Source organism: Oryctolagus cuniculus, chromosome 12 (genome assembly GCF_964237555.1).
Source record: "Oryctolagus cuniculus chromosome 12, mOryCun1.1, whole genome shotgun sequence".
Classification (NCBI taxonomy): domain Eukaryota; kingdom Metazoa; phylum Chordata; class Mammalia; order Lagomorpha; family Leporidae; genus Oryctolagus; species Oryctolagus cuniculus.
Window position 1 is genome coordinate 63,108,519 of NC_091443.1, and position 27,913 is coordinate 63,136,431.

Genomic DNA, 27,913 nt, shown 5'->3' on the forward strand with positions numbered 1-27,913 from the left:
TAGTTTCTTAATAAAAGATCAACTAATTTTTAATTTTGAATGAGAATATTTTATTTTAAAAACCAACTAATTAATTTTTAGCTTAAAGTTGTTAGAACTACAGAGAATAGAGAATTCACTTATAGATATGGACAAAGCAATACAGAGACTGTACAAATTGTCATTGTTAGTATGTAACAGTTTCAGTGAGAGTTGTTTTGGTAATATATTTCCCTTTAGTCTCACTGCAGTGTTTTCTTTTATTATTCTTATCATGAAAAACCGATAAGAAGAAGATGGGAATAAATTATAATTTTAAAATTACTAGCAATTATGGAATGCATACCTGTTCCCATTAGGGAAATAAATATTGCAAGAGGGTAACAAAATTTAATTAGACTTTATGTAAATAACATCACACTCCATCCCATAAACATTTAATGTTTTCTGTCTGCAATGGACTGCTTAGATTCTGCATTTCTCAAGTTGCTTCCTTTACTTGACAAATTTTCAAACATCAGGGTTTTTCCTCTTAGGAAATAACTGTCAGGAGTTATTAGGACAAGTGTAGTAGAAGTTTAGTCAACATCTTTAAATTATCAGCATTTTTATGATGTAAAAACTACTCAGACAAAAAAGTCTTGTTGAGCTAGTTCAGCCATATTTCTCCAAAATATTTTTGCTAAGGCCATTTTATCTTACATATAAAAGTTACTGTACTTTTTACATGGAAAATATTTATCAGTGTTTCTTTCAAATTATTTTTTCATTATGAAGACAATGTAACAGCATGGAAAAAGGCAGAATGCTTTATATTAGTGGTTCTCAACTAGAAACACTTTTGTAGCCTGGGGGACATTTGGTAATGTTTGCAAACATCTTTTAAAATGTTTTGTTTTCTAATTTATTTGAAAGGCAGAGAAACAGAGGGAGAGAGAGGCAGGCTGACAAAGATCTCCCATCCACTGTTCTACTCCCCAAATGCCTATAAAAATCGAGGTAGGGCCAGGACGAAGCCAGGAGCTGTGAATTTAATTCAGGTTTCCTCAGTAAATTGTGGGGACTCAACTACTTGAACCCAGGCAAGCATTTTTGAAGGTCAAGACTGGGGGTGTGGGTGCCATTGGCATCTAGTGGATAGAGGCCAGGATGCTGCCACACCCCCTACAACAGAAGATTATCTGGTCCAAAGATGTCAGTAATGTCACAGTTGTTGGATGTGCTACGATTTGGTAAATTAAGAAGAAAGGGATAGGATAGAGGAAATGAAAAGAAAAATAAAGCAAAATTGTGATATTTTTCTCCTTTTCCAATATTTTTATAATTTAGCCTCTAATAAAAATAAAGATTTCTTGTTTCCCGAGACAGAGAGAGCTCCTATATACTACTGGTTCACTCCCCAGATGCTCTCAATGGCTGGGACTGAGCCAAGCCAAAGCTCAGGGCCGGGAATTCAGTACAGGTCTCCCATGTGGGCAGCAGGAATATAATTACTTGAACTATCACCTGCAGCCTCCCAAGACATGTACCAGCAGGAAGCTGGAATGGGGGTGGAGCCAGGGCTTGAACCCAAGCATTCTGTTATGGAATGTGGCATCCCAGCCAGCATCTTAACCATTCAGCCAAATCCTGCCCTAAAAATATAGTTTTTGTGAGAAAATTTTGGTGTTACAAAAAGCTAGTGCTTCCAAGTACAAGTGGAAGCCACGTACCTATCAGTAAATAAAATGTCTCATTCTACCTTCAAACTTAAACTATCATTTCTGGCTCTTTCCCTGCAGAACACTTACTAGTTTATATTTACTGAGCATATTGCAGTATTATATTTAGAAAGTCACTGATCTATTCAAATTTCCAAATCATGAAAGCCCATTTTTACCAAGCACACTGATCTACATGGGCAGAATAATCTTAATGGAGCATTCCAGATTCTGTAATCTTAGTTGGTATTTAGCTATGTGAGAGGGTACACCAATAGATACAGTCAGCAAAGAAGAATCGGGTATGAGAGTCGCATTTAGAACAATGGCTAGAAGGAGAAAACTTTGGTTTCCTGATTTACTCAAAGATCTCACTGCTGTTTCTTGTCCCATTATAGGAATTAATATTTTAGGATCCAAGGTATATTGCTAAGTATTAAAAATCGATTGCAAAGAGCATGTATTCCGTGAAATTATATTTTGCATAGTTAGCACAAGCCATCCATTGTTCAATGAATGAATGCACCTTCCTCCTCTTTCCTCCCCCACCCCACAGAAAACATGCCAGTGAGATTTTAATTTCATTTTCTGTTTACTGTGCAGGCAGTGATGAGCAGCTTGGAAAATTAGTGTACAATGCTCTGGAAACAGCCACCGGCAGCTTTGTCTTGCTATATGAGTGGGTCCTTCAGTGGCAGAAAAAAATGGGTCCGTTTCTTACCAGTCAAGAAAGAGAGAAGATTGATAAGTGCAAAAAGCAGGTGGGCATCCAAGATGGCTGGCTGAGCAGAAGGCCTTGCCTTGAGCTTAGGAGGTAGCAAAGCAAAGTAGCTGTGCATTCGATTGGTTTGTAAAGATGGTCCGAACTCTTCAGCTGGGCCTAAACACTGTTCCATAGCTGTGCTCCTCACAGTTGTCATGCTTTCCCTGTTCTTTTGAAATACTGCTTCAAAACAGAATTTGGAGGAACTGGAAAATTTTAATTAATTTTTTCATTCATTTGAAAGAGTTAGAGAGAGGTAGAGACACAGAGAGAGGTCTTCCATCCACTGATGGAAGAAGCCATCACTCCCCAGATGGTTGCAACAGCTGGAGCTGTGCCAATCCGAAGTCAGGAGCCAGGAGCTTCTTCCAGGTCTCCCTCATGGGTGCAATGTGTGAGTTTTCTACTGCTATCCCAGTCCATAGTAGAGAGCTGGATCCGAAGAGGAGCAGCCAGGACTAGAACCAGTGCCCATATGGGATGCCAGCACTTCAGGCCAGGGCTTTAACCTGCTACGTCACAGCACTGGCCCCAGAAAATTTTATTTATAATCACAACTTTAGGGAGAATATTTAATATTTCATATGGCAGTGTTGCATAACAAAGAGATTAAAAGACAGTAGGTAAAGAATGATGGTGGTATTTTCTTTTTTTCCCTGCTGTGCAACCCACCTTAGTGCCAACAACCTTTGGACAGAGGCCAGGAGATGATTTGGGACCACAATTTGCTCTGGCATGTGACCGTGAGAGGCCCAGGGCAACGGCCCGCCATAAATCCAAACCCATGCATAAGAAGGGTGTTTTGAAATGTGTGTCTAGGTATAATAAGGAAAACTGGAATACACCAAAATCATAAAATATCTTTTAGTGGGGGCTATATAGACAGTTTGTGGGTTTTCTTCATTTGTGTTAACTTTTTAAATTTTTGGCAGTGATCTTTATTATCCAAAAAGGTTATTTTATGGATAAGTCATTTTAGCTAAATGGGTTAAGGTGCCCTTGTCCCATATCAGGGTGATTGAGTTTGATACCTGGCTCTAGTTCCTGACTCCAGCTTCCTGCTAATGGAGACCCTGGCAGGCAACAGTGATGGCCCAAGTAGTCGGGTATCTGCCACCCATGTGAGAGACCCAGATTGCATTCCTGGCTCCCTGCTTTGGCTTCAGCCTAGCCTTAGCCATTGCAGTCACTTGGGGAGCTCTGTCTGCCTCTCAAATAAATGTAAAGAAAAAAATTACTATAAAGTTAATGTTTCTTATTTCTGGTGGCCAGGGAAATGGAGTTGAAGCTCTTCACGAATTTCATAGTCTGTCTTTCTTTCTTTCTTTCTTTCTTTCTTTCTTTCTTTCTTTCTTTCTTTCTTTCTTTCTTTTTTTTTTTTTTTTTTTTTTTACAGGCAGAGTGACAGAGAGACAGAGAGAAAGGTCTTCATTTGCTGTTGGTTCACCCTCTAATGGCTGGCGCGCTGCGGCCGGCACACCGCGCTGATCCGAAGGCAGGAGCCAGGTACTTATCCTGGTCTCCCATGGGGTGCAGGGCCCAAGCACTTGGGCCATCCTCCACTGCACTCCCTGGCCACAGCAGAGAGCTGGCCTGGAAGAGGGGCAACCGGGACAGAATCCAGTGCCCCGACCGAGACTAGAACCCGGTGTGCTGGCGCCGCGCAATGCGGAGGATTAGCCTAGTGAGCCGTGGCGCTGGCCCCATAGTATTTCTATACTAGATTTTGAGATTAATGAAGTTGAGATTAAATTTTCTCTATCATTGACCCTATTGTTTAGAGCAGGACTCTAGTTGGGGCATATTTGTTCTCCTCTCATTTGAAAGTATTATTTTTTAAAAAAGAAAAGAAAATATTATTTTCTACCAAACATTTTGATTTTGAAGTGAAATACCACTTAATATTAGCTGACTGATGTAGTATCATATCTTTTTTTTTTCCCCTCCTGATCAGATTCAAGGGGCAGAAACAGAATTCAACTCACTGGTGAAACTGAGCCATCCAAACATAGTTCGCTACTTTGCAATGAACCTCAAAGAGCAAGATGACTCCATTGTGGTAGACATTTTAGTGGAACACATTAGCGGTGTCTCTCTCGCCACACACCTGAGTCGCTCAGGCCCCGTCCCTGTGCATCAACTGCGGAGGTACGCAGCTCAGCTCCTGTCCGGTCTCGATTATCTTCACAGCAATTCCGTGGTTCACAAGGTCCTGAGTGCATCTAATGTCTTGGTGGATGCAGAGGGCGCCGTCAAGATTACGGACTACAGCATTTCTAAGCGCCTTGCAGACATTTGCAAGGAGGATGTGTTTGAGCAAACGCGAGTTCGTTTTAGTGACAATGCGCTGCCTTATAAAACCGGGAAGAAAGGGGATGTTTGGCGTCTGGGCCTTCTGCTGCTCTCCCTCAGCCAAGGACAGGAGTGTGGGGAGTACCCTGTGACCATCCCTGGTGACTTGCCAGCTGACTTTCAAGATTTCCTGAAGAAGTGAGTACCACTGAGATTCTGCTGAACTCTGCTCCTGTGCTTTGGATGGCGCTCATTGTGCCAAACATCCAAGTGATGTGGAAGCTGACAAGTGAGGAGCAGGACTAGGGCTAGTGCTCTGCTCTCCCAGGGCATCGCCAGCCTCCTGCATTCTGTCTTCTCATCTATGGGCCTCATTCCCTTAACACCCACAGTCTCAATGGCCTTGGGCATAATCATTGCTCTTCAAACCAGTGTTGAAGGACTGCCTGTGGTCTAGAAAGAACCCCCAATGCCATCTGTCCCAGCAGGGATTGCCCCAGTGAGAAATGCCCCAGGTATTCCACATGGAAGACCTTGTCTATCTGCTTCTGCTGCTGGTTCCCAAGGGGTCAAAGACAAAGTCTCCCCTCAGAAAACAGCTTAGGAGTATGCTTCTGCCCACTGTTCTCCCTAACCAATTCTTTGACTGTCTCACTCAGCCAAGTCATTGAATGCCAATGACTTTCTTACTCTGGCCAAAAGCTTTTCAGTACCTGTGAATCACAGTGCATGTTTACTGCAAAGCCAAGCTTTTTCTGGTTTGAGAGAGCCCTTACTGAGAGCCTTTCCCTCAGACCTCACGTGGTGCCCAGGGCCTTCAGTTCCACGTCTCTGTTTCATTGGTGCCTCTGTGCAGTCCTGGGACAGGTGCATTCTCTCAGTTTCTGTGAGGTGGGCGATGAGATCCCTTGAGTCCAGATTGTTTCAGATGCTCCCCTGTGCAGCCTCCAGAAATTGACCTGAACTTGTTTCTATTCTGTGTGACGCTCTATATCTTGTTTCTCACCTGCTTTTTCTTATTAGTTTAATTGACTTCATTCAGTTTGCATTTCTTCACTTTTCTTTCCCTGTCCCTATCTACCGCAATTGCCAGTTAACCTGATCCGTTTTGTCTGTCACTCACTGTCTTACCCATTACAGATGTGGAAGTATTTGTATTTAAATGAGATTGGGTTTTTTGAAATAGAAGTAGACATGCTATAAATAGCATGCAAAGGGACCAACTTCAACTCTTCCTGCTTCCTGCTCTCCTTAAAATGTATAAGAATCTTGAAATTTAAAGAAATCTTTTATGGTATCTTTTAAATGCAATAGAACTTTTGAACTGAAATGCACCTTAGCAATAAATTTGTCTGACAGGACAATATGAGGATAGAATCAAAGATGGAAACACTTGTCTAAGTTTTCAAAATGGCCCAGTGACTTCCTCTTTGGTCAAGAGCAGTTTAACAAAGGTTAGCACTAGCAGTATGTGCTTTTTTTTTCTTTTTTTTTAATTTTTTTATTTTTCTGACAGGCAAAGTTAGAGAGACAGAGAGAAAGGTCTTCCTTCCGTTGGTTCACCCCCCCAAATGGCCGCTATGGCCGGCGCACTGCACCAATCCAAAGCCAGGAGCCAGGTGCTTCCTCCTGGTCTCCTATGCGGGTGTAGGGCCCAAGCACTTGGGCCATCCTTCACTGCCTTCCCAGGCCACAGCAGAGAGCTGGACTGGAAGAGGAGTAACTGGGACAGAATCCAGAGCCCCAACCGGGACTAGAACCCGGGGTGCCAGCGCCGCAGGCAAAGGATTAGCCAAGTGAGCCGCAGCGCCAGCCTGTATGCGCTTTTTAAAAACCGCACTGGGAAGTTTAAGTAGCATATATTTTTTACATTTAGTGGCAAAATGATAGACTTATAGATACATTTTGCTAGTTCTTTCTCTCTCTCTTTTTTTTAAGGTTTGTTTGCTTGAAAGGTAGAGATACAGAGAAAGAGGTCTTCCAACCACTGTTTTACTCCCTACATGGCCACAACAGCCAGGGCTGCACCAGGCTGAAGTCAGGAGTTGGGAGCTTCATCCGCATCTCCCATGTGGGTGGCAGGGCCCCCAGCACTTAGGCCATCTTTCGTTGCTCTCCCTGGCATGGATTGGAGAGGAGCTGGCACCCATATAGGATTCAGTGTTTCAGGCTACAGCTTACCCTGTACATCACAGCACTGACCCTGCTGGTTCTCTTCTTATAATAGCTTTACACTGTCAGTTTTACACTTGAAATCAGCACTATGTCTTATTCTTTTTACGTGATTGTCCTTAGAGCATTTTGTATATTCTTCTCTCCTAAAGGGCTATGATAGACTGCACGTGGTTACAGAGGAGCTGCCCAGTTAACAAAAGGAAAAAAAATCATTTACAGAGAATCAAAGGATAGCAACCTTTCATTTCATTTCATTGTAGTGATATTGGTGAACACCCTTTGAGGAAAGGTTTTGTTTCCAGTCAGTCTTTGTGGTAAGAGCCAGACAGCTGGGTGAGATCCTGCCTGTAGCCTTGTGGAGTGGCAGAAACACCCTACACTGTGTTTCCTCCTCTGGAAAGGGGGGATAGCACCCTGCCTCGTGGTGCTCGTGGAGACTAAGGGAGTAAGCAGATGTGACGCGCTGCCAGCGGTGCCCGGCCCTGGGCCCACACTGAGTCCCTGCCAGTCCTCATCAGCAGCCTTGGTTCTGAGTGCCATGGACACATGCCGTCCCCGGGCTTTTGTTCCCTGCTGCTGCACAGCACGGCCGTTTGCTCCTTGGGGCTATTGTGTTCAGAGAATTCCACCATTTTAAGTGAGTTCTATATAAAATCTCTTAAAAATATAATCCGCTGTAGATGGGCTTTAAATTTTCCCTGATCCAGATTTCGTATCATTTACATCACATTAATATTACTCTTGGGTTAGAGTCAACAGTGCAGTTCAGAAACTCAACAGAAGAAAGCTCTACTTCCAGTTCCAACTTCTTGCTAATACATACCCCGAGAGGCAGCAGATGACTGCTCAGGTACTCGGTTTCCCTGCCACTCATGTGGGAGACCCAAATTAAGTTCCAAGTTCCTGGCTTTGGCTTGGCCCAGCTCTGGTAGTTGCAGGCATTTGGAAAGGAAACCAGCAGATAGAAGGTCTCTCTCTCTCTCTCTCTGCCTTTCAAATAAAATGGAAATTTAAAAAGAAAAGAAACTCAGCAAGGTGTGTATTGATTGGGATGCTTTTTGCAGCTTTTTTGGGTACAAGTGAAAAATGGGAAACAGTTCCAACATGTACTTGCTTAGAAAGATCTCTGAGACATATAGTTGAATGCAAAAAGCAAATGGAAGAATAATATGTATAGGATGATGGTTTTTTTTTTAACAAATCAACATCCAAAAAAAAGTACTATTTTGATTGGATTGTTGTATGTTGTATAAGTAAGTGCATAGAAAAAAAGGTCTGTAATTATATGCACTAAGAGATTGCAGGATTGAGGGAATTGAGTCAAAGACTTTATCTGTATTGTTTTAATATTTGTAAGGAAAAGATATTTATATTTTACTGATACAATAAAAAGTAAGTTTAATCTAGGGGAAAAATACAGTATCTGATACAAAGGGTCTTACTGGAATCTTCTCTTGCCCTTGTAGATTTATGAGTACTTTTTTTTTTAAAGATTTATTTATTTATTCGAAAGTCAGAGTTACACAGAGAGAGAAGGAGAGGCAGAGAGAGAGAGGTCTTCCATCCACTGGTTCACTACCTAATTGGCTGCAACATCCAGAGCTACGCTGATCTGAAGCCAGGAGCTTCTTCCAGGTCTCCCACGTGGGTGCAGGGGTCCAAGGACTTGCACCGTCTTCTACTGCTTTCCCAGGCAATAGCAGAGAGCTGGATCAGAAGTGGAGCAGCTGGGCCTTGAACCAGTGCCCAAATGGGATGCCAGCACTGCAGATGGTAGCTTTACCCACTATGCCACAGCACTGGCCCCAAGAGTGCTTGTTTTTAAAGCTGTGGTGTTAAAAAAATATTGTTACCCTTTATGATCATTGCTATCACCACTGTATATGTACAGTTTTAAGTCCAGGACTCCCAATGGCTGTTGATTTTTTTTAATATATTGTTTATATAGGCCAGCGCCGCGGCTCAATAGGCTCATCCTCTGCCTGCAGCACTGGCACACCGGGTTCTAGTCCCGGTCGGGGCACCGGATTCTGTCCTGGTTGCCCCTCTTCCAGTCCAGCTCTCTGCTGTGGCCCGGCAGTGCAGTGGAGGATGGCCCAAGTCCTTGGGCCCTGCACCCACATGGGAGACTAGGAGAAGAACCTGGCTCCTGGCTTTGCATCAGCATGGTGCGCCGGCCACAGCAGCCATTGGAGGGTGAACCAACGGAAAAGGAAGACCTTTCTCTCTGTCCCTTTCACTGTCCACTCTGCCTGTCAAAAAAATAAATAAAAAAGAAAAAATATATTGTTTATATTATATATAATGGTCAAGTGCTACCAAGTGGCACTACTTGAGTCATGTTTATGGAAGCTAAACAGCAGTGGTTCTCAGAATTTAGCTTGTGTTCAGATCACCTGAAAAGGCCATGTTAACAGAGATTTTTGAGCAGACTCCCAGAGCTGCTGATTTACTAGATGTGGAGTAGAGTAGCATTTGTGTTTCCAGTAGATTCCTAGATAATACCAGTGCTACTGAGCAAGGGCCCCATTTGAGATCCCCTTAGTTAAAAGTGTGACTTAGTTCTTACTCCTCAAAAAACAAAACCAGTATTTATTAGAACACTAAACCACAACTTCATAGTTTCCAGGAGTCAGGACTAAAAGAAAGCATGTGGGAAAACGCAGAACTTTTTAAAAGTGTTCCTTCATTGCAGTCAGCTTACTTTCTTTTTTTTTTTTTTTTTAAGCAGAGTTAGATAGTGAGAGAGACAGAGAAAAAGGTCTTCCTTCTGTTGGTTCACCCCCCAAATGGCTGCTAAGGCCGGCGTGCTGCGCTGATCCAAAGCCAGGAGCCAGGTGCTTACTCCTGGTCTCCCATGCGGGTGCAGGGCCCAAGCACTTGGGCCATCCTCCCCCTGCACTCCCGGGCCACAACAGAGAGCTAAACTGGAAGAGGTGCAACCGGGACAGAATCCAGTGCCCCAACCAGGACTAGAACCTGGGGTGCCGGCGCTGCAGGCGGAGGATTAGCCAAGTGAGCCGCGGCGCCGGCCAGCGTACTTTCTACCTTGATGAACAGGCAAGGTTGTCACATTGGGTCCCAGACATGTATTAGCTCTCTGATGTGCCTGGTCTTTGGAAGCATTATTTATGACTGGTCCTCAGAAAGGCATGGCGCGTCATTACGCTATTAATGGGAGTGAAAATTCATAGCCTACTTGTGCTTTTATTTATTTATTTATTTATTTATTTATTTTTTTTTTGACAGGCAGAGTGGACAGTGAGAGAGAGAGACAGAGAGAAAGGTCTTCCTTTTGCCGTTGGTTCACCCTCCAATGGCCGCCGCGGCCGGCATGCTGCGGCCGGCGCACCGCGCTGATCCGATGGCAGGAGCCAGGAGCCAGGTGCTTTTCCTGGTCTCCCATGGGGTGCAGGGCCCAAGCACCTGGGCCATCCTCCACTGCACTCCCGGGCCACAGCAGAGAGCTGGCCTGGAAGAGGGGCAACCGGGACAGAATCCGGCGCCCCGACCGGGACTAGAACCCGGTGTGCCGGCGCCGCTAGGGCGGAGGATTAGCCTAGTGAGCCGCGGCGCCGGCCCTACTTGTGCTTTTATTAGACTTCTAAAAAAATCACTCGATGAGGATAAGCCCTCCTGCATCCAAAGACTACACTGTTTTTTAAAAGATTTATATATTTGAAAGACAGAGACACAGAGAGCACTGCTATCTACTGCTTCAGTCCTCAAATGTCCCCAACAGCCAGGGCCAGGCTGAAGCCGAGAAATGGGAGCTCAGTCCCCGTCTCCCACATGGGTGGCAGGAACTCAGTCACTTGAGCCATCACCACTGCTTCCAAGGTCTGAGCTAGCGGGAAGCATGAGTCATGAGCCAGAGGTGGGTATCGAACCCATGTGCTTGAATGTGCATTGCAGGTATCTTAAACTGCTAGCCCAAACACTAGCCCTTGTTCCTTTTTTTTTTTTTTTTTTTTTTTTTAATTCCCTACTTGCCCCCAGCTTGTGCTCAGCCTGTAAATCCTGCAGGCATGTTTATTCATTTAAGTTTACTTATGAGTGCATTTTGGTTCCTAAGAAACATGAATTTTCTAATGTGTATCTTTAAAAACGAAACCCATAGCAGAATGCCTTGGATTAAGGAGTTCCATGTTTATTTTGCACTTTGCTGAGATCCTTCTTCTTCCCACTGAGGTGCGTTTGCTTAGATGACAAGGAGAGGTGGAGCCCTCAGCAGCTGTTGAAACACAGCTTTGTAAATCCTCAGCCAAAGACGCCGTTAGTGGAACAGAGTCCTGAAGGTGAGTCTGTAACTGCTCGTTTTTGATACCCTGTTTGACATGGCATTATTTTGAAAGTACCCACCAACATAATGCTGAAAGGGGCCACACTGATTTTTTAAACTGTGCCGAACTACACTTGAATCTGTTCATTGATGAGCAGCCTCTGTGTGCGTGAGATGGCTTTGCTACCCTGACTTTTCCAGTCTCTACTGCCAAGTGTCCACTGGCGTAGGCTCTCTACAAGTGCACTCCCCTTTCTGTCCTCTCACCCTCTTGCCAGGTAACTGCATTTTCCTGCTGCTCCAGATGAAGCAGATTAAGGGAGCTCAGCAGAGACCGGGAAAGCTCAGGAGGCCTGGGTTTGGGTTCCGGCTCTAGTTCCTCCACCTGTAAACCTAGGCTAACTCTGCATTTCTGCCTGCGTTATGGAGGGCAGAGAGAGGAATGGTGCTGCAGGGCCACTCAGGGAAGAGCATTTTCACACGACTTGTTGGGGCCGCTTCTTCCAGTGCTTGTGTCGGTGTGGGATGTGGTAGCTCTTCCTCCATTTCTCCCGCCTTATTTGCCTCTTACCTTTTGTTATATCTCAGATTCTGGGGGCCAGGATTACGTTGAGACTGTCATTCCCAGCAACCAGCTACCCAGCGCGGCATTCTTCAGTGAGACCCAGAGACAGTTTTCCCGGTATTTCATTGAATTTGAAGAATTGCAGCTTCTTGGCAAAGGGGCTTTCGGAGCTGTCATCAAGGTGTGGTCCCCAGTCCCCTTTACAGCGCCTTCTCTGCTCCATTTCCACCGAGGTTTAATGACATAACTTTTATTTGAGGAACAGGGAGGGAAGTGAATACAGGTATTTGAAACTGTGATCGAATTCTCCTTCCTGGGGTGAAGGGTCTATTTCAGGTTCCACTGCACACATTAAGAACTCATGGTTCTCCTGTCCTTGCGTGGTGTAGAGCATTACCATGAAAACCACATAATTATCACAGCACTTCAAGTGGAGTCAGGACCGCTACAGAAGGAGCATTTTTATGTACTTTGGTTCAGAAAGAAAATTGTTCTCTTTTTCTCCCACTTGCTGTTGGAGTTGCTATGGAGAAAAGGGTTCCAAGGTTAGAACAGAGATGGAACTCAAACTAGGAAATGGCCCAGATGGTCTGGCTGGCTTTTATTTTCTTATTAATAAGAGTGGAAGATTACTGATATGTTATTAGGGTGCACTGTTGTTAGGTCTTGCTTTCTTCATTCCAGTCTATCTGGGTGACTTTTTTTAATACCTGCCGCTGGCAGAAAGAAGATTGAGCTGTTTTTATATAATTTTAAGTATTTTTTCCTAATTTAAGAGACCAACATTATTACTGTTATTAAGTCCATAAAAGGTCCGTGTCATCCATCACCTCTGACAGTGTGGCATATGTCTACTTAGGATTCTGGAAATGTTATTGGGAAGCATTATCCATACTGTGGAAAGCTTTTTACACCAGAAAAAGAATTAAATTGGTTTTTCTGCAATGAAAGAACAGCCTTGAGGAGGATAGAGATCCTGATCAGAAAGATCATAGTTTCCCGGGGACTGCAGTAAATGCAATCCCTTTAACTCACAATGTCATTTTTCTCAAGTCTTTTAACTTCTTTATGTTTTATATTCTTAAATGCAAAAAATTAACAAACTTCTTTTCCTTACAAGTGTGTACTTAAAATGATTAGTAAGCTCGTATTACATATCTTAGTGTTCACCCCCAGGTTTTTTTGCTATAGTCTCCCTATGAGAACCCCACAGCCCTTGCACCTCACCTCTGGAATGCCAGATTAGGGTAGGCCAGTTCGCTCTGTGAACCAGCATTTCATTTGTGGTGGTACCTATTATTTCATTTGCCACTTGGCATTTTTATAGATGAATTCCTTGGATTTTTCCAGTAGATGAAGCTCCACAGCCCAGCCCAATCAGTGACTCACAGCATATGTGATGTGTTCTAAGACTTGGAATTGAAAGTCAGTGCTGAGGAGGCAGGCATTGTGGCATAACCAGTAAAGCTGCCATCTGCAGTTCCAGCATTCCCTAGGGCATCAGTTCAAGTCCCAGCTGCTCCACTTGTGATCCACCTCCCTGCCAATGGCCTAGGAAAGCACTGGAAGATGGCCCAAGTCCTTGGGCCCCTGCACCTGCGTGAGAGACCTGGAAGAAGCTCCTAAATCCTGGCTTCAGAACGGCCCAGCTTCCACCGTTGCGGCCATTTGGGGAGTGAACCTGCATGTGGAAGACCTCTCTGTCTCTCTCTTCCTCTCTCTGTGTAAATCTGACTTTCAAATAAATCTTTAAAAAAAAAAAAAACCTGCTGAGACTTCCCTCTATCAGCTTCTCTGTTGATGCGGCAGTAAGAGAACACAGGGCTCTCAGTTTCTGGAGCACATTCTGTATTCCAGGTGCCTCACAAACCTTGTTGTTCATCTCAGATGTTCTTACGAGACAGGTGTAGACCCCATTTTTCCAGACAAGAGAACTGGGCTCAGTGAAGTGACATACTTCTAAGAAATGAAACCACATTCACACCCACGTCTGTTTTACTCCAAAGCGTATGTTCTTGTCACTCTTCCCACACAAAAAGGTGATCTGAAACTCGGTTTTCTTGTACTTTTTTCTTGTGTGGAACCATTTTTAAGAGCCTAGTTGAAACCTGTGAGCCAAACAAGAGGAACTATTCTGTTGTGTCTTTTGTAATCAACTAGTTTCTTCTCTGCCCGCGGCCGAGTTGTTGGTTTCCTGTAGCATAGTAGCACCTCCGTTGGTACTGGCATGTCCCAGTGAACAAAACCTTGGGGAAGTTACTTCAGTCAACCCAGCTGCATAGCGACACTGCCTGGGATAAAGGTGCCTCAGTGTAGGACGTGGCAACTTGCCTTTGAAACTTTTTCTTGCATTTTTCTCATTTTATTTTTTTTTAAGATTTGTTTGTTTATTATTTGAAAGGCAGAGTTACAGAGAAACAGAAAGAGAGAGAGACATCTTCCATCTGCTGGTTCACTCCCCAAATGGTCTCAACAGTCAGTCATGGCTGAGCTGGCCCAAAAGAAAGCCAGGAACCAGTAGTTTAATCTGGGTTTTCCACATGGGTGGCAGGGGCCCAAGTACTTGGGCCACCTTCTGCTGCTTTCCCAGGCCATCAGCAGGGAGCTGGATTGGAAGTGGAACAGTCAGGGCTCAAACCAGTGCCGGTGTGGGATGCCGGCATCACAGGCAGCAGCTTAACCTGCTGTGCCACAACATCAGCTCCTTTACTGTGTTCTTAATTATAGTGTTCTAGTTTCAGCATACATCATTAACTGTAAATCTTAGTTATGTAACCAAAATCAAGAGGCAGTAATTTTATTCATAGTAATTGCTATTATTTTTTAATTAACCATCTTTTTTAAAATTTTTAAAATTTATTTAGTTATTTGAAAGATGGAGGTAGACAGACAGAAAGAGGTCTCTCATCAGCTGGTTCACTCTCCAAGTGCCTGCAATGGCCAAGGCTGGACGGGACCAAAGCTAGAAGCCAAGAACTCAATCCAGGCCTCTCACGTAGGTGGCAGGAAACCAACTACTTGAGCTGTCACCTGCTGCCTCCAAGGATGGGCATTAGCAGGCAGGTGGAATCTGGGGTGGAGCCAGTACTTTAACCCAGGCACTGTAGCATGTCAGTGCCCAAGCAGCATCTTAACCATACCAGGCACCCACCCCAACAATTGTCATTATTTACTAAGCACCTTTCTCACTGTGGCCTTGATACAATTGCTTTGCTCAGGTTATCTGATTTAGTCCTTACAGTCTCTGGGACCATGGAAATGATATAAATGCCATTCATAAATAAGAAAATTGAATTTTAAGGAAATCAAGTAATTTGCCCAAATTCAGGCAGCTTTATAGATCAAAGAGTTACCATTTGTATTGTTTTATTAAAATGTCTCGAGTTTAGTTTGTCTTTAGTGAGTTTAAGTATTTAAGCAAATCAGAGAAAAATTAAAATCATCATTTGAAACTTCAGACTAACTTTAGGAAATAATTATTTTAAAAACCAGCGTTTTTTTAGAAATGCAGGCTGTGGGTATGATGTTGGAAAAGCAGGGAAGTGATAGCAGTAAAGTGAACGATTAAAATGTTTCCCCCCAGCGTCTAGAGTGTGGGGACTGTCGGGGCTTTCTTCAGTTTCAGGTCCAAGCCTGAGGTTCTGACTGTCCTTGGGCGCGGTGGGGTGACACGAGATAAATGACAGCGCTTTCTCCTGGCCACGCGGCAGGTGCAGAATAAGCTGGATGGCTGCTGCTACGCGGTGAAGCGCATCCCCATTAATCCCGCCAGCAGGCACTTCCGCAGGATCAAGGGTGAAGTGACGCTGCTGTCGCGCCTGCACCATGAGAATATCGTGCGCTATTACAACGCCTGGATCGAGCGGCACGAGCGGCCGGCGGGGACCGGGACACCGCCCCAGGACTCGGGGCCCCTGGCCCGGGACGGGCGAGCCGCACGCGCGCAGGCGGCGGGCGACACTGGCGACACTGACGGCCCGGACAGTGTGGAGGCCAACGCCCCGCCGCCCATCACCAGCTCGGTGGAGTGGAGCACATCGGGCGAGCGCTCAGCCAGCGCCCGCTTCCCGGCTGCGGGCCCGGGCTCCAGCAGCGACGATGAAGACGACGAGGACGAACACGACGGTGTCTTCTCTCAGTCCTTCCTGTAAGGGACGCGACCCCTGCTGTCATCCCCACCCAAACCCAGGCTGGGCTGGGGGATTCACGTACAAGTCTTGGTGTGGTGGCCATGGCAGAACACACACACAAAGTCCACCCATAGAGAGTAATCAAACGGCATCCAAAGGACTTCTCCACACTATTCAGGTCTCCAAAATTCAAGCCCTGGAGAAAGGACGATAGAAATGACCCCTGACACCTCATCTTAGTACATATAAGACAAGGGCTTCCAGCTCTGTGGAATGTTTCAGAATTAGTTAGTTAATCCCAAAAGTGCCAAATCATGATTAGGAGACTGAAGGGTAGGTGTCTCAGAGCCCAGCCTGGCCTTCTAGGTTCATGATTTTATTTTATCTTAGCTATTACATTTTTTTCAGGAAACTATCTGGCTGGGTTTTATTTAAATCAAGAATTGTGAGTGTACTGTTGTGGACAGGTTTATGCCAGTGGGCTCCTGGCACAGTCCCTCTAGCCTCTATTGCTTTCTAGCAATTCACACATGTAGATTTTTTTAGAAGTATAACCATGATTCTGATTTCTCTATTTCTCTTTTTAAGACCAGCTTCAGATTCTGAAAGTGATATCATCTTTGATAATGAAGATGAGAACAGTAAGAGTCAGAATCAGGTAAATATATAAATAGAAATTACACCATTTTATTCATCGTAGAATGGATGTGTAAGGAAACTACTGTCTGATGTTCTAAACCTCAGGTAAAATATTAAGGCCTTAATCTGATATGCAAATGTAGAAGGTATCCATTTTAAAACATGATCATTCATTTAAAATGTGGTTTTAATTAAATAATTAAATAGGCCTTTATTTTTCTATCTACTTGTAGAAGAGAGAAGCAAAATGAGGGTGCATTTTGCATGTGTGATGAAAACAGTTTCCTAAGGAATGTTAGATTTTTAAGTGGTTGGAAATTAGAGTGGAATGCAAGTAACTGAGTAACTCAGCAGTCTAATCATGGAGTTACCGTGGTCGCTGTCACATCAGTTAACCTCGATTCCCTATTTTCATAGACCACCCCCAGAACAGCGTTGTACCACAGTGTGTTGTGATCCTGTAATGGGTTATGAAATCAACTTTGAGGGCCACAGCTTTATTTTTAATGCTTTGGAGAGGAGCAGAAAACACCCAAATGCAGCACACTTCTAGTAATGGTTAGCTTAGCTGATGGAGCTTGTCTCTCATAAGAGTGTGTACGGGGTGTAAAGCAAAGTATATTGTGGTCAGAAACATCAGAAAATCACTGCTCCAAGCTCCCACCCCACTCAGTTCTGCACTCTCTCCACACAGCCTTGCAGAGCCCCTCTGCTGGTGCGTGGAGCTCAGAGTGAGGCTTTCTCACCCCAGAGCTGTTGGTTGTTGCTGCAGAGAAACATTCTACATCCAGGGTTGAATGTGATGACTTTATTACCAGGAATGAAAGTATAATTACCAGCAGTTATAAGGGTGCATTCATAGTAGATCTGGAAAAGTTTACGCATAGATTCTGTTAGGTAAGTGTGGGGAGCAGCCCGGACTGGACTGAGTTACTGGAATTAAGACTTATTCTATGCATCTGCTCTCCCACAATATGGCGCTGGGAGAGGAGTAAACAGCTTCCGCACAGCTGCCTCCAGTTCAGCTAATAAACTGTAGGACTTGCTCCTGATTGGAGGAGAGCAGCGTGCTCGGCGTGTGGGCAGCCGAGTTGGGATTGGCGGAGGAGGACTATAAAGGAGGAGAGAGACGGCATGCACCAGGAACATCTATGGGGAACATCTAAGGGGAACATCTGAAGGAACACCTGTGCAGCCCCCAGAAAGCCGGCCGGCGGTGTGCCGCTCCCCTGCGGAAGTGGGGAATGTGGCCAGGGGGAACTGCCCTTCCACGGAGGTGGAAGGGATAGTAGCCAACCTGGGAAGAACCAGCAGCAAACCCGGGGAGGGCCGAGCAGACGAAAGAACAGCGCAGGGTCCTGTGTCGTTCCTCCACGAAGAGGGGGAGCGACAGTAAGCAGTGAAACTGGTTCAAAAGGTTTGAATCTATTAGCTGGTGTTTTGTTGTTGTTGTTTGGGGGTAGGTGTGTGCCTTATCAATTATAATCATCTTACTATCCTCCCAGTTTAAATATATTAATTGTAAGTTTAACCAAAAATGATAGCATAAATAATCCAGACTACTACAAAAGCAAAAGTTATGTTTTGTCTTGGTGTTAATTAGCATTTAATTATGGGAACACTCGGTTGTATTGCTCAGTTGAGGGCAGCATCCCTTGGGTGCTCTAATTGATGGGTAGGAGCCTCTAAGAGATGAATAATCTTTTACAAATAATCTCCAGAGTACAGAAGAGATTCGAGAGTAAAGCCTACTTATTTCCAGAACAGGGCCTTTTTTTCCTTTTGATAAAGGAAATATGTTGGGAAAATCCCTCAAAAAACCTCAAAAAATCAGAAATGGACAGATGCTACTGGTGCTTTTTCCATATTTGAGGATAAAAGTACTTAAATGCACCTGTAAGAAGAGAGAAAAATTTATTTTAAAAAAATGTACTTTGTGTGAGGAAAAAACCAGCTGTAGAGAATGAACAGATTAACCAGATGGACAAGCAGTGCAGAGGATCAGACTGTGTAAGCAGCAGCTGAGTGCTTCCTCTTCAGGGGTGTAGGCTGCACAGTGCTGTGATATGGACCGTATAGTCACACTTAACTTGTCTCCAACACCAAAGGACGGAACTCCAGGGAAACTCAATCCAAACTGGATTAACCTGTACACATTCTGCCCTTCTTAGCTGGGAAGGGTATCAGTGTAAGAAAAAACTGATTTAACAAGATATTTCTCTGTAGATCATGTATTTTTTTCCAGAAACCTTTTATTTAATGTATGCAAGCTTCATGCATTTCATAAATACAAGTTTAGGAACACAGTGATTCTTCCCACCATACCCTCCTCCCACCTGCTCTCCCACCCTTCTTCTTCCCCCCTCTCCTATTCCCATTCTTATTTTTTACTAAAATCTATTTTAAATTAACTTTATACACAGAAGATTAACTCTATACTAAGTAAAGAGTTCAACAAAAAATATGGAAGAAAAAGCCTGTTCCTCAACAGTTTTTTGATTTTTCTTTTGATTTCTTCTATGACCCACTGTTCGTTCAGGAGCATGTTGTTCGGTCTCCATCTCCATTTGCACATATTCTAGAGATTCTTGAGTGTTCATTTCCAGCTTCATTCCATTATGGTCAGAGAACATGCATGGTATGATTTCAGTTTTTTTTAATTTGGTGAGACTTGCTTTATGGCCTAGCCTATGGTCTATCCTAGAGAGAGTGCCATGCACTAGTGAGAAGAAGAATGTGTATTCTGCAACTGTAGGATGAAAAGTTCTGTAGATATCTGTTAGGTCCATTTGGTCTATAGTGTTGATTAACTTTTGTTTCTTTGCTGATTTTTTCTCTGGTTGATCTGTCCATTGCTGAAAGTAGGATATTGAAGTCCCCCACTACTATTGTATGGTAGTCTGTGTCTCCCTTTAGATCCATTAACATTTCTTTTAAATATCCAGGTGCCCTGTAATTAAGTGCTACATTTATTATTGTCACATCTTCGTGTTGAAACAATCCCTTAATCATTACATAATGCCCTTCTTTGTCTCTTTCAACAGTGTTTGTGTTTAAGTCTATTTTGTCTGATATTAGGGTGGCTTGTTTTTGGTTTCTATTAGCATGGAATCTTTTTTCCCATCCTTTCACTTTTAGTCTGTATGTATCTTTGTTGATGAGATGTGTTTCTTGTAGGCAACAAATAGATGGGTTTTGTTCTTTAATCCATTCATCCAGTCTGTACCTTTTAACTGTAAAGTTGAGACCATTTACATTCAGGGTGACTATTGATAAGTAATGAATTGGCCTTGCTGTTTTTCCATAAATATTCCTGTTGTTTACTTTAGATTTCCTTTGTACTTTTACTGGGAGATTTTCTGCCTTCACCTTCTTTCATATTGATGAATATGTTTCTGTGTTTCTGTGTGTAGCACATCCTTGAGCATCTTTTGTAAGGCTGGATGAATGGTAACAAATTCTTTCAATTTCTGTTTGTTATGGAAGGTCTTTGTTTCACTTTCATTTATAAATGAGAGCTTTGCAGAGTATAGTATTCTGGGTTGACAGTTTTTTTTTTTTTTTTCCTCTTAACACTTGGAATATATCTCACCATTCTCTCCTAGCCTGTAGTTTCTGATGAGAGGTCGACTGTGAATCTAATTGGAGAGTCTCTGAAAGTGATCTGGTGTTTCTCTTGTTCACATTTTAGAATCTTTTCCTTATGTTTTACTGTGGAGAGTTTGACTACAATGTGTCATGATGAGGATCTTTTCTGGTCATGTCTATTGGGAGTTCTGTACTTGGACATCCCTTTCTCTCTCCAAATTAGGGAATTTTTCTGTAATTATTTCACTAAAAAGAGTTTCTAATCCATTCTCACTTTCCAAGCCTTCAGGAACTTCTAATACCCATATGTTTGGTTGTTTGATAGTATCCTATAAATCCCCAACACTGTTTTTTAGTTTTCTAATTTCTTCTTCTTTTTTTTTTTTTTTTTTTTTTTTTGGTCTGGCTGTAATATTTCCAGAGATTTGTCTTCTAACTCAGATATTATTTCTTCTGCCTCACTGAGTCTGTTATTAAGCCTTTTCATCGTATTTTTATTTGATCTATTGAATTCTTCATTTCCAATATTTCATTTTGATTTCTCTTTAAAATCTCAATTTCATGTGAGAAATTTTCATTCATGTCTTGTATGGATTTCTTTAATTCGTGGATTTGCTTCTGATTACTTCAAGTAATCCTACAATCAGTGTTTTTGAATTCCCTTTCTACCATTTGTTCAATCTCTTCATTTTCACATTCTAGTATTGAAGTGAAGTATTGTTGCATTCCTTTGGAGACATCATGTTGTCTTTATTTTTGTTTCTTGAATTGCTGTGTTTATTTTTAGGCATTTATGGAGACACTTGTTGGTGGTTTTTGTTTTTGTTTTTGTTTCTCACTGTGGTGGCTTTATCTTTGGACTATGCCTCTGTGGCTTAGTGGAGCATCTTCTCTTTCAGTGAATACCCAGAGGTGTGTGGCTGGGTGCGGCCAGGGAGTCCTAGTCAGTGCTCCAGGGTAAGGGGAGTGTCCAAGGTGATACTCAAATTGGGCATGGTAAATTTTTTTTTTTATCAGAGGGGAGGTTTATTCTGCTCTGTTGGAGTAGTCTCACGCTCACCTCTTCTCCTCCAAGGAGATCAATGCCTGGTCGCTATTTGTGCTGCCACATAAGCACACACAGGATCCATATAGTCCTCAGTGTGAGCACAGATCCCGCAGCAATCACCCTCACCAGGAAATCAGGGAGCCCCAAGTGTGTGATGTCACCCACAGTGACTGCCCAAAGACCCAGCCACACCCTGAGCCTCCCACACAGCCAGTGCTTCACAGTCCCAGCACATAAGGCTTCCACAGTCATGAGCACCCAGTCCCCATCAATTCTCCCAACCAGAATCAGGCATCTCCTCTTGGCTGGTTGCTGGGTATGTGGACACAAGCAGTGCAACTGTTAGGTATGTCCAAAGTGGCGCCCATACCCTCTAGGCTAGTTACAGGATGCTGGTGCCTCTGATCAGGGAGAGAGAAATGTGTTCCCTTTTTTTTTCCCCCCTCTAGGTTGTCAGGTATACTGTCCCCCACAGTGCTCCAAGCCAGAGTCATGCCAGGCTCCTCCCTCAGCTTTATCGCCTGCAGCTTTATGGGCTGCAGTCTAGTCTGACCTCACTGTCCAAAGCTGGTGCTGAGGCTCTCGGCTGCTGGAGTCCTGAGTTGTGCACATCTAGAGCTTCCATGAAGATCTATGTAGCATGAAGTTTCCTCTGCTGTTTTCTCCCTGACTCTTCTCTGAGATTGCACTCTCTGTTTGTTTTTCTAAACTATCTTCCCCTAGACTAGAGCACGAAATTCCCTCCCTATTCCACCATCATGGTTTTTCTGTCAGATCACACATCTTTACTGCCTATCTGCTCCTTCCCCATCACTCTGTAGCCACAGACCTGTGAACTATATAGAAGACTCCGGTGACAGCAAACTTGCTTTTAAGATACTGCAAGCTTCTAAAGGACAGAGTTTGAGTCCTGGACACCAACCCTCTCACTAAGACAACAGTATGGCCGTATCTGTGGGAAGTGGACACAATTTCTTGAGGATGGTGGTGGTCTGGTTTAATTTCTCCCCCAGTTTGAGTTCTTGTGTCTTCCTCTTGGGTTAGGATGAAGACTGCAGAGAGGAGAATGGTGGCTGTGAAAGTGAGCTGTCAGTGACGACTGAGGCTGTGCACTACCTGTATATCCAGGTGAGGTCCTATTGTGCAGCTTGCTATATACGGCAACTCCCTTTCAAGACAGAACAGAAGAAGGATTGCTGGCTCTATTAGCTTTTTGTTGCTTTGAAATTCTCAAGAGAAGCTTCGAGTTTTGAGGTTCATCGTTCAAAATCAAGTGGCCCCTTTGGACTGGCATCTGGTGGAAGCTGGAAATGGCAGAGGTATAGAGTGATGATCATGGCGTGAGCTGGGGAGCAGAAAGAGACTCCAGGCTGAACTCAGCTTAAATAACCAGCTCTCCCATAAGAACTACCTTCTGCGGGCAAGTCCATGGGGCCCAACTCCCAGCCACCATAATTAGATCAAGTCCACGTTCTTCTCCATCAACCATTAACACGGTAACTGTTACATGAAGACTTTGAGGTTTCAATATCTGCATGTTTGGGTGGCCAAGTCCTGCTCAGTGCATAACACTAGCCCTTCCAAAGGTGAATGTCCAGGGAGGATTATGGCAAGGAGGTCTCTTTCCCCAGCCTTTCGAGAAGTGCCATAGGGCAGCTCTGGACTCAGGCTATGTAAACTCACATCTTGGATCTACCTGTCACAGCTATGTGAGCTCAAAGTTCCTTGACATTCTGCACCTCCATTTCTCGATCTGTAAGTTAAATAATAGTTGCTATCTTGCAGACTTATGAAGATTAAATAGGTAGCATATGAAGTGCTTACCCACATCTGAGTTCTGTAAGTACTAGACTGTGTGTTTAGAAACTCTACTTTGTCTAACAAGTGAAATCAGGCTATACATATAAGATACAATGTGCATACATGCCTGCATGTACAAAAGAAACACCAACATGGCTACAGGCAAAGTGGGTCTTCCAGAAACGTGTGGAAGAGAAGACCAGTTCCAGTGAGGCATTACTGCAAGCAGCCTTGGCTTTGGCTTGCCCAGGCAGCTCATCCTGTACAGAGGGATTCTGCCAAGGAGGGCTTTCTGCTGTCCCACATGAAGAGCACTGAGGGGGTCCTGTTAGTGTTTCCCATCCTTACTGCAAGTAGGCAGATCTTTAAGTGTGAGATACAGGACTGAACAGAAAAAGGATTCTTCAGAAGAATGACCATGTCTAAAAAGAGGTAGTTGCTTTCCTGGAGTGGAGATGGTTTTAGGTATTCTCTAATATAGATATCTTTAGGGTACCACTTATACAAATAATAAAGCATTGACTCCCAAACCACTGTTTATTATCCACTGTGTGCGATTCCTTTCTGAACAGTTGCACTTAGAGTGATGGAAAGGAGGTGCAACCAAGGTACATGGGGATCATGACTCATAGAGGTCCACGTGAGGCCCTAACCAAGACCTGGAGGATGAGTCGGAATTTTCCAGCATTATTCAAAGGGTGATAGAGTGAAGGGTGATCTTCCTCTGTTTCAAAACAGTAAAATCCTTCTTGGGCATTCTCAACTCTGGCACTGGTTACAACATGGGCTAACTGCATAAATCAAGTGCTACATGGTGGTTTAAGTTTTAAATGGTCCTGATTCATTAGTTCACTTACAAGGACATGAGACAGAACTCCTTCTGGACTGTGTTAATATTTACAATGTTTTGCTCTAGACTTGAAGGTCATCTGTCTGATGTGCAAATAAGAAAGGCTAATGATATCATTAAATTAATTAGCCCTTCTTGGAAATTTTGGTTTAGAATCATTCTTAAAACAATAAATAAAATTTTACTGCATTCTCAGTTTTTTCCTATTATTTGTGATAAAGATCTTAAATAAATAAGTTACTTTCTTTTAAAACAAGCAAACAAAAAAGATTTATTTACTTGAAAGGCAGAGTTAACAGGGCGATCTTCCATCTGCTGGTTAACTCCCTAAATGGCCACAATAGCCAGGGCTTGGCCAGACTGAAGCCAGGAGCCAGGAGCTTCACCCAGTCTCCCACCTGCGTGGCAGGGGCCCAAGCACTTGAGCTATCCTCCACTACTTTTCTCAAGCCAATAGCAGGGAGCTAGATTGGAAATGAAGCAGCCGGGACTCAAACGGACACCTATATGGGATGCTGGCACTGTAAGTGGCGTCTTTACCTGCCACACCACAGCACCAACCCCAATAAGTTACTTTCTTAATGAACAGTAATATAAAAAATAAAAATAATTAAGTTGGGGTGCTAAGGTAATGCATATTGATCCCCAATGTATTTTAATACTTAGTTATTAACATTATTGTTAACAAATACATATTTAACCCAAATAATTTTTTTAATACTGTTGGTTTCTTTTTTCAGTGTGCAAAATCAAGTCTTTCCTGCAACTGTTTAAAAACCATGAAACAAGTTTTTAAATGTAGAATAACAATTATAACTATCTTGTTAAATATGAGCTTTCTGCGTAACCAGTCCCTGCCTGCTTTGTTCTCATCCGTAGATGGAGTATTGCGAAAAGAGCACTTTACGTGACACCATCGACCAGGGACTATACCGAGACACCATCAGACTCTGGAGGCTTTTCCGAGAGATTCTCGATGGACTGGCTTATATCCATGAGAAAGTAAACTCCGCAACATTCCCTATCTAAAAATTGGTTATATAAATTAATGACTAAAGGAGAAAATCAAATGTTAAGGGTGGAGAGTAACTGAAATAGAGAACTCTGGGTGTACTGGGAAAATCTATTTTTGTAGGAAATGAAATAAAATGTCCAATGACAAGAAAACAGTACAGTGCTTCCAAGCTCAGCAGCAGTGTTCAAGGTTAGGACAGGGATCTTCAGACTGTGGTCCACAGGTCAAATCCAGCCCACTGCCTATTTTTGCATGGCCTGCCAGCTAAGAATAGCTTTTACATTTTCTGCGTGGTAGTTAAAAATCAAAAAAAGAAGATATTTCATGGTACATGAAAACTATATGAAATTTACATTTCGGTATTTATCAGTAAAGTCTTATTGAAATATAGCTGTGCTTATTTGTTTAGGTGTTGCCCATAACAACAGATTTGAATAGTTGCATTAGAAACTATATAGCCTATAAAATCTAAAATATTTACCACCCGACCCTTCACCAACCTCTGGGTGAGGAGAAAATATTTGAACCTGTGTGGAATGTGAGAGTCATTCCTTGAGTGGCTCAGAATAAAGTGAGAATATGTGATACCAAGTTCCTTGGTTCTAAGGGAATTAGTATTACCCTTCCAAGGAACATGGAGAAGCCAAAAATCATCCAGCAAGGAGAAAAAAAATAGACTTTCTGAGTAACACCTGCCACATGTATAAAATGTCATTTTAAAGCTGGAAGTGGTGATGGCCTTATAAATACCAGTGGGCCTAGTTTCAAGATAAAATAGGATTGTCTAATGCATTCACCAGTATAGTTTTTTTTTCCTTTGCCTGATTTTCTTTAATCTTAAAATGTTTATATTGTGCTGTATTTATACTGAGAAGCCAGGGCTGTAATTTATACATATCTACTTTTCATATGATTTGGTGGGAACAGAGTTTGCAAGGTTGGGAAAGAAATGAGTTCTAATGAAATCCATTGGAACTCTATGACTGTAATAGCACTGTGGGGGCTAGAACCATACCCCATGCTCCATCCCTCTCCATCTCATTTGCTAACCATTTGCTGGGCATCTAACACTGTGCTGCACTTAGAAATACAGAGAGCTCTGAGTATGGGACAAACCTCATTCCTGACAGAGACTTTAAAAAAAAATTATTTATTTATGTATTTGAAAGTTAGAGTTACATGGCCGGCGCCGCGGCTCAGTAGGCTAATCCTCCGCCTGCGGCGCCAGCACCCCAGGTTCTAGTCCCAGTTGGGGCGCTGGATTCTGTCCCGGTTGCCCCTCTTCCAGGCCAGCTCTCTGCTACGGCCCAGGAGTGCAGTGGAGGATGGCCCAAGTGCTTGGGTCCTGCACTCACATGGGAGACCAGGAGAAAGAAGCAGCTGGCTCCTGGCTTCAGATTGGCACAATGCACTGGCCACAGCGCTCTGGCCGTAGCAGCCATTGGGGGGTACTGGCCACAGCGCACCGGCCATAGCTGCCATTGCGGGGTGAACCAACGGAAAAGGAAGACCTTTCTCTCTGTCTGTCTCTCTCTCTCAGTGTCCACTCTGTCTGTCAAAAAAAAAAAAAAAAAAAAAGAGTTACAGAAAGAAAGGGATAGAGAGAGATCCTTCATCCTCTGGCTCACTTCTCAAATGGCTACAATGACCAGAACTGGGCCAAGCCAAAGCCAGGAGCCAGGAGCTTCCTCTGGGTCTCCCACTAGGGTGCAAGGGCAAGCACTTGGGCCATTCTCCACCCAGGCACATTAGCAGGGAGCTGGATTAGAAGAGGAGCAGCTGGGACTCAGAGCAACACTCGCATGGGATGCCAGTATCATAGGTGCTGTGCCGCTACACACACTCACTCTGATGGAAACTTATTGCTTTAGGAGGGAGCTAGAATTTATCTTCATGTTACAGTAAAAGGAGTCATACAATAAAGTGTTTTATTACATTTCATTGTTTCTTGTATTATAATGCATGGAGCAGTAGGCAACAGGAGGGTCCGACATTGTGGTGTAATGGGTTATGCTGCAGCTTGCAATGCTGGCATCCCAAATGAGTGCCAGTTTGAGTTCTGGCTACTCTGCTTCTGATCCCACTCCTTGCTATTATGGCTGGGAAGGCAGTAGAAGATGGCCTAAATACTTGGGCCCCTGCTCCCCACATGGGAGACTTGGATGGAGTTCCAGGCTCCTGGCTTTGGCCTGGCTCAGCCCTGGTCATTGTAGTTGTTTGGGGGGTGAACCAGTGGATAGAAGATTCTTCTCTCTGTAACTCTGTCTCTCCAATAAAATAAATAAATCTTTTAAAAAAAAATGATAATCATTCAGCACCCTCTGTATGTGCTGGGAATGCAAAATTGAACCATCAGAGTGACTGTGGGAGACTTGTGAGTTGGCTCTTGTCAACGTTGGTGCAGTTTGATTGAGTGGAGGAAAGGCCCTGGGCCAGAGAAACCTTGGGGAGAAAGGAATAAAAGGAAGAAAGAAAATGATATGACCAGAGCAGGCCTTTTGTGATACAGCAGAGGGAAAGGAAATTTGGTGAACCCAGTGGAGTGGCCCAGAATGCCAGAGGGATCAGTAGCAGGTGGAGCTGAGAGAGGGTGGCGAGGTCATAGGAGAGCTGGGAGACATTGCAGAGACCAGATAGCCTGGGCCAGCGTGGCCGGTAGAAGCCCTCGTCCCACTCTTGTTGCTAGCTTGACCTCTGCAGTTCAGAAATGGGCACAGCTGCACACGATGCCTGGCAAACGGTTGTTGGTTTCTCTTCTCACAGGGAATGATTCACCGGGATTTGAAGCCTGTCAACATTTTTTTGGATTCTGATGACCATGTGAAAATAGGTGATTTTGGTTTGGCGACAGACCACCTAGCATTTTCTGTGAGTATCTTAGAGACTGGACTGACCTGAAAATGAGCCCAGCTGCCCTGATAATCCTGAGTGGGGCAGGGAGCTTGCTGAGTGCTGCTGGGTGAGCCTCAGGAACTCAGTCTGCAGATGATCTCTCAGGCTCCGAAATGGTAAATGCATTGTGGTGAGTGAATTCTACTGGAGGGACAAAAAATTATTGCCTTATGGATGATAGGTCAAAGACATATA

The 27,913-nt window shown here is 43.7% G+C and overlaps 1 protein-coding gene and 1 non-coding gene across 7 annotated transcripts in view; one reads left to right on the top strand and one right to left on the bottom strand.

Moving 5' to 3' along the window:
* Window positions 1-27,913, top strand: part of EIF2AK4 (eukaryotic translation initiation factor 2 alpha kinase 4) — a 117,659-nt gene that overhangs the window by 45,471 nt on the left and 44,275 nt on the right. For 4 of the 6 annotated variants that reach the window (XM_002717985.5, XM_070053975.1, XM_051822079.2 and 1 more), the window contains 9 exons: window positions 2,283-2,440; window positions 4,397-4,932; window positions 11,101-11,207; window positions 11,780-11,937; window positions 15,467-15,903; window positions 16,475-16,544; window positions 22,206-22,289; window positions 24,691-24,813; window positions 27,590-27,694. In XM_002717985.5, coding sequence (XP_002718031.1) covers window positions 2,283-2,440; window positions 4,397-4,932; window positions 11,101-11,207; window positions 11,780-11,937; window positions 15,467-15,903; window positions 16,475-16,544; window positions 22,206-22,289; window positions 24,691-24,813; window positions 27,590-27,694 — 1,778 coding nt within the window. The remainder of the gene's footprint in view (window positions 1-2,282; window positions 2,441-4,396; window positions 4,933-11,100; window positions 11,208-11,779; window positions 11,938-15,466; window positions 15,904-16,474; window positions 16,545-22,205; window positions 22,290-24,690; window positions 24,814-27,589; window positions 27,695-27,913) is intronic. The other 2 variants (XM_070053977.1, XM_017348150.3) reach the window with 1 other exon arrangement.
* Window positions 3,100-3,230, bottom strand: LOC127484038 (small nucleolar RNA SNORA42/SNORA80 family). The gene has a single exon (XR_007910819.2). It is a non-coding gene; the product is annotated as a small nucleolar RNA SNORA42/SNORA80 family (small nucleolar RNA).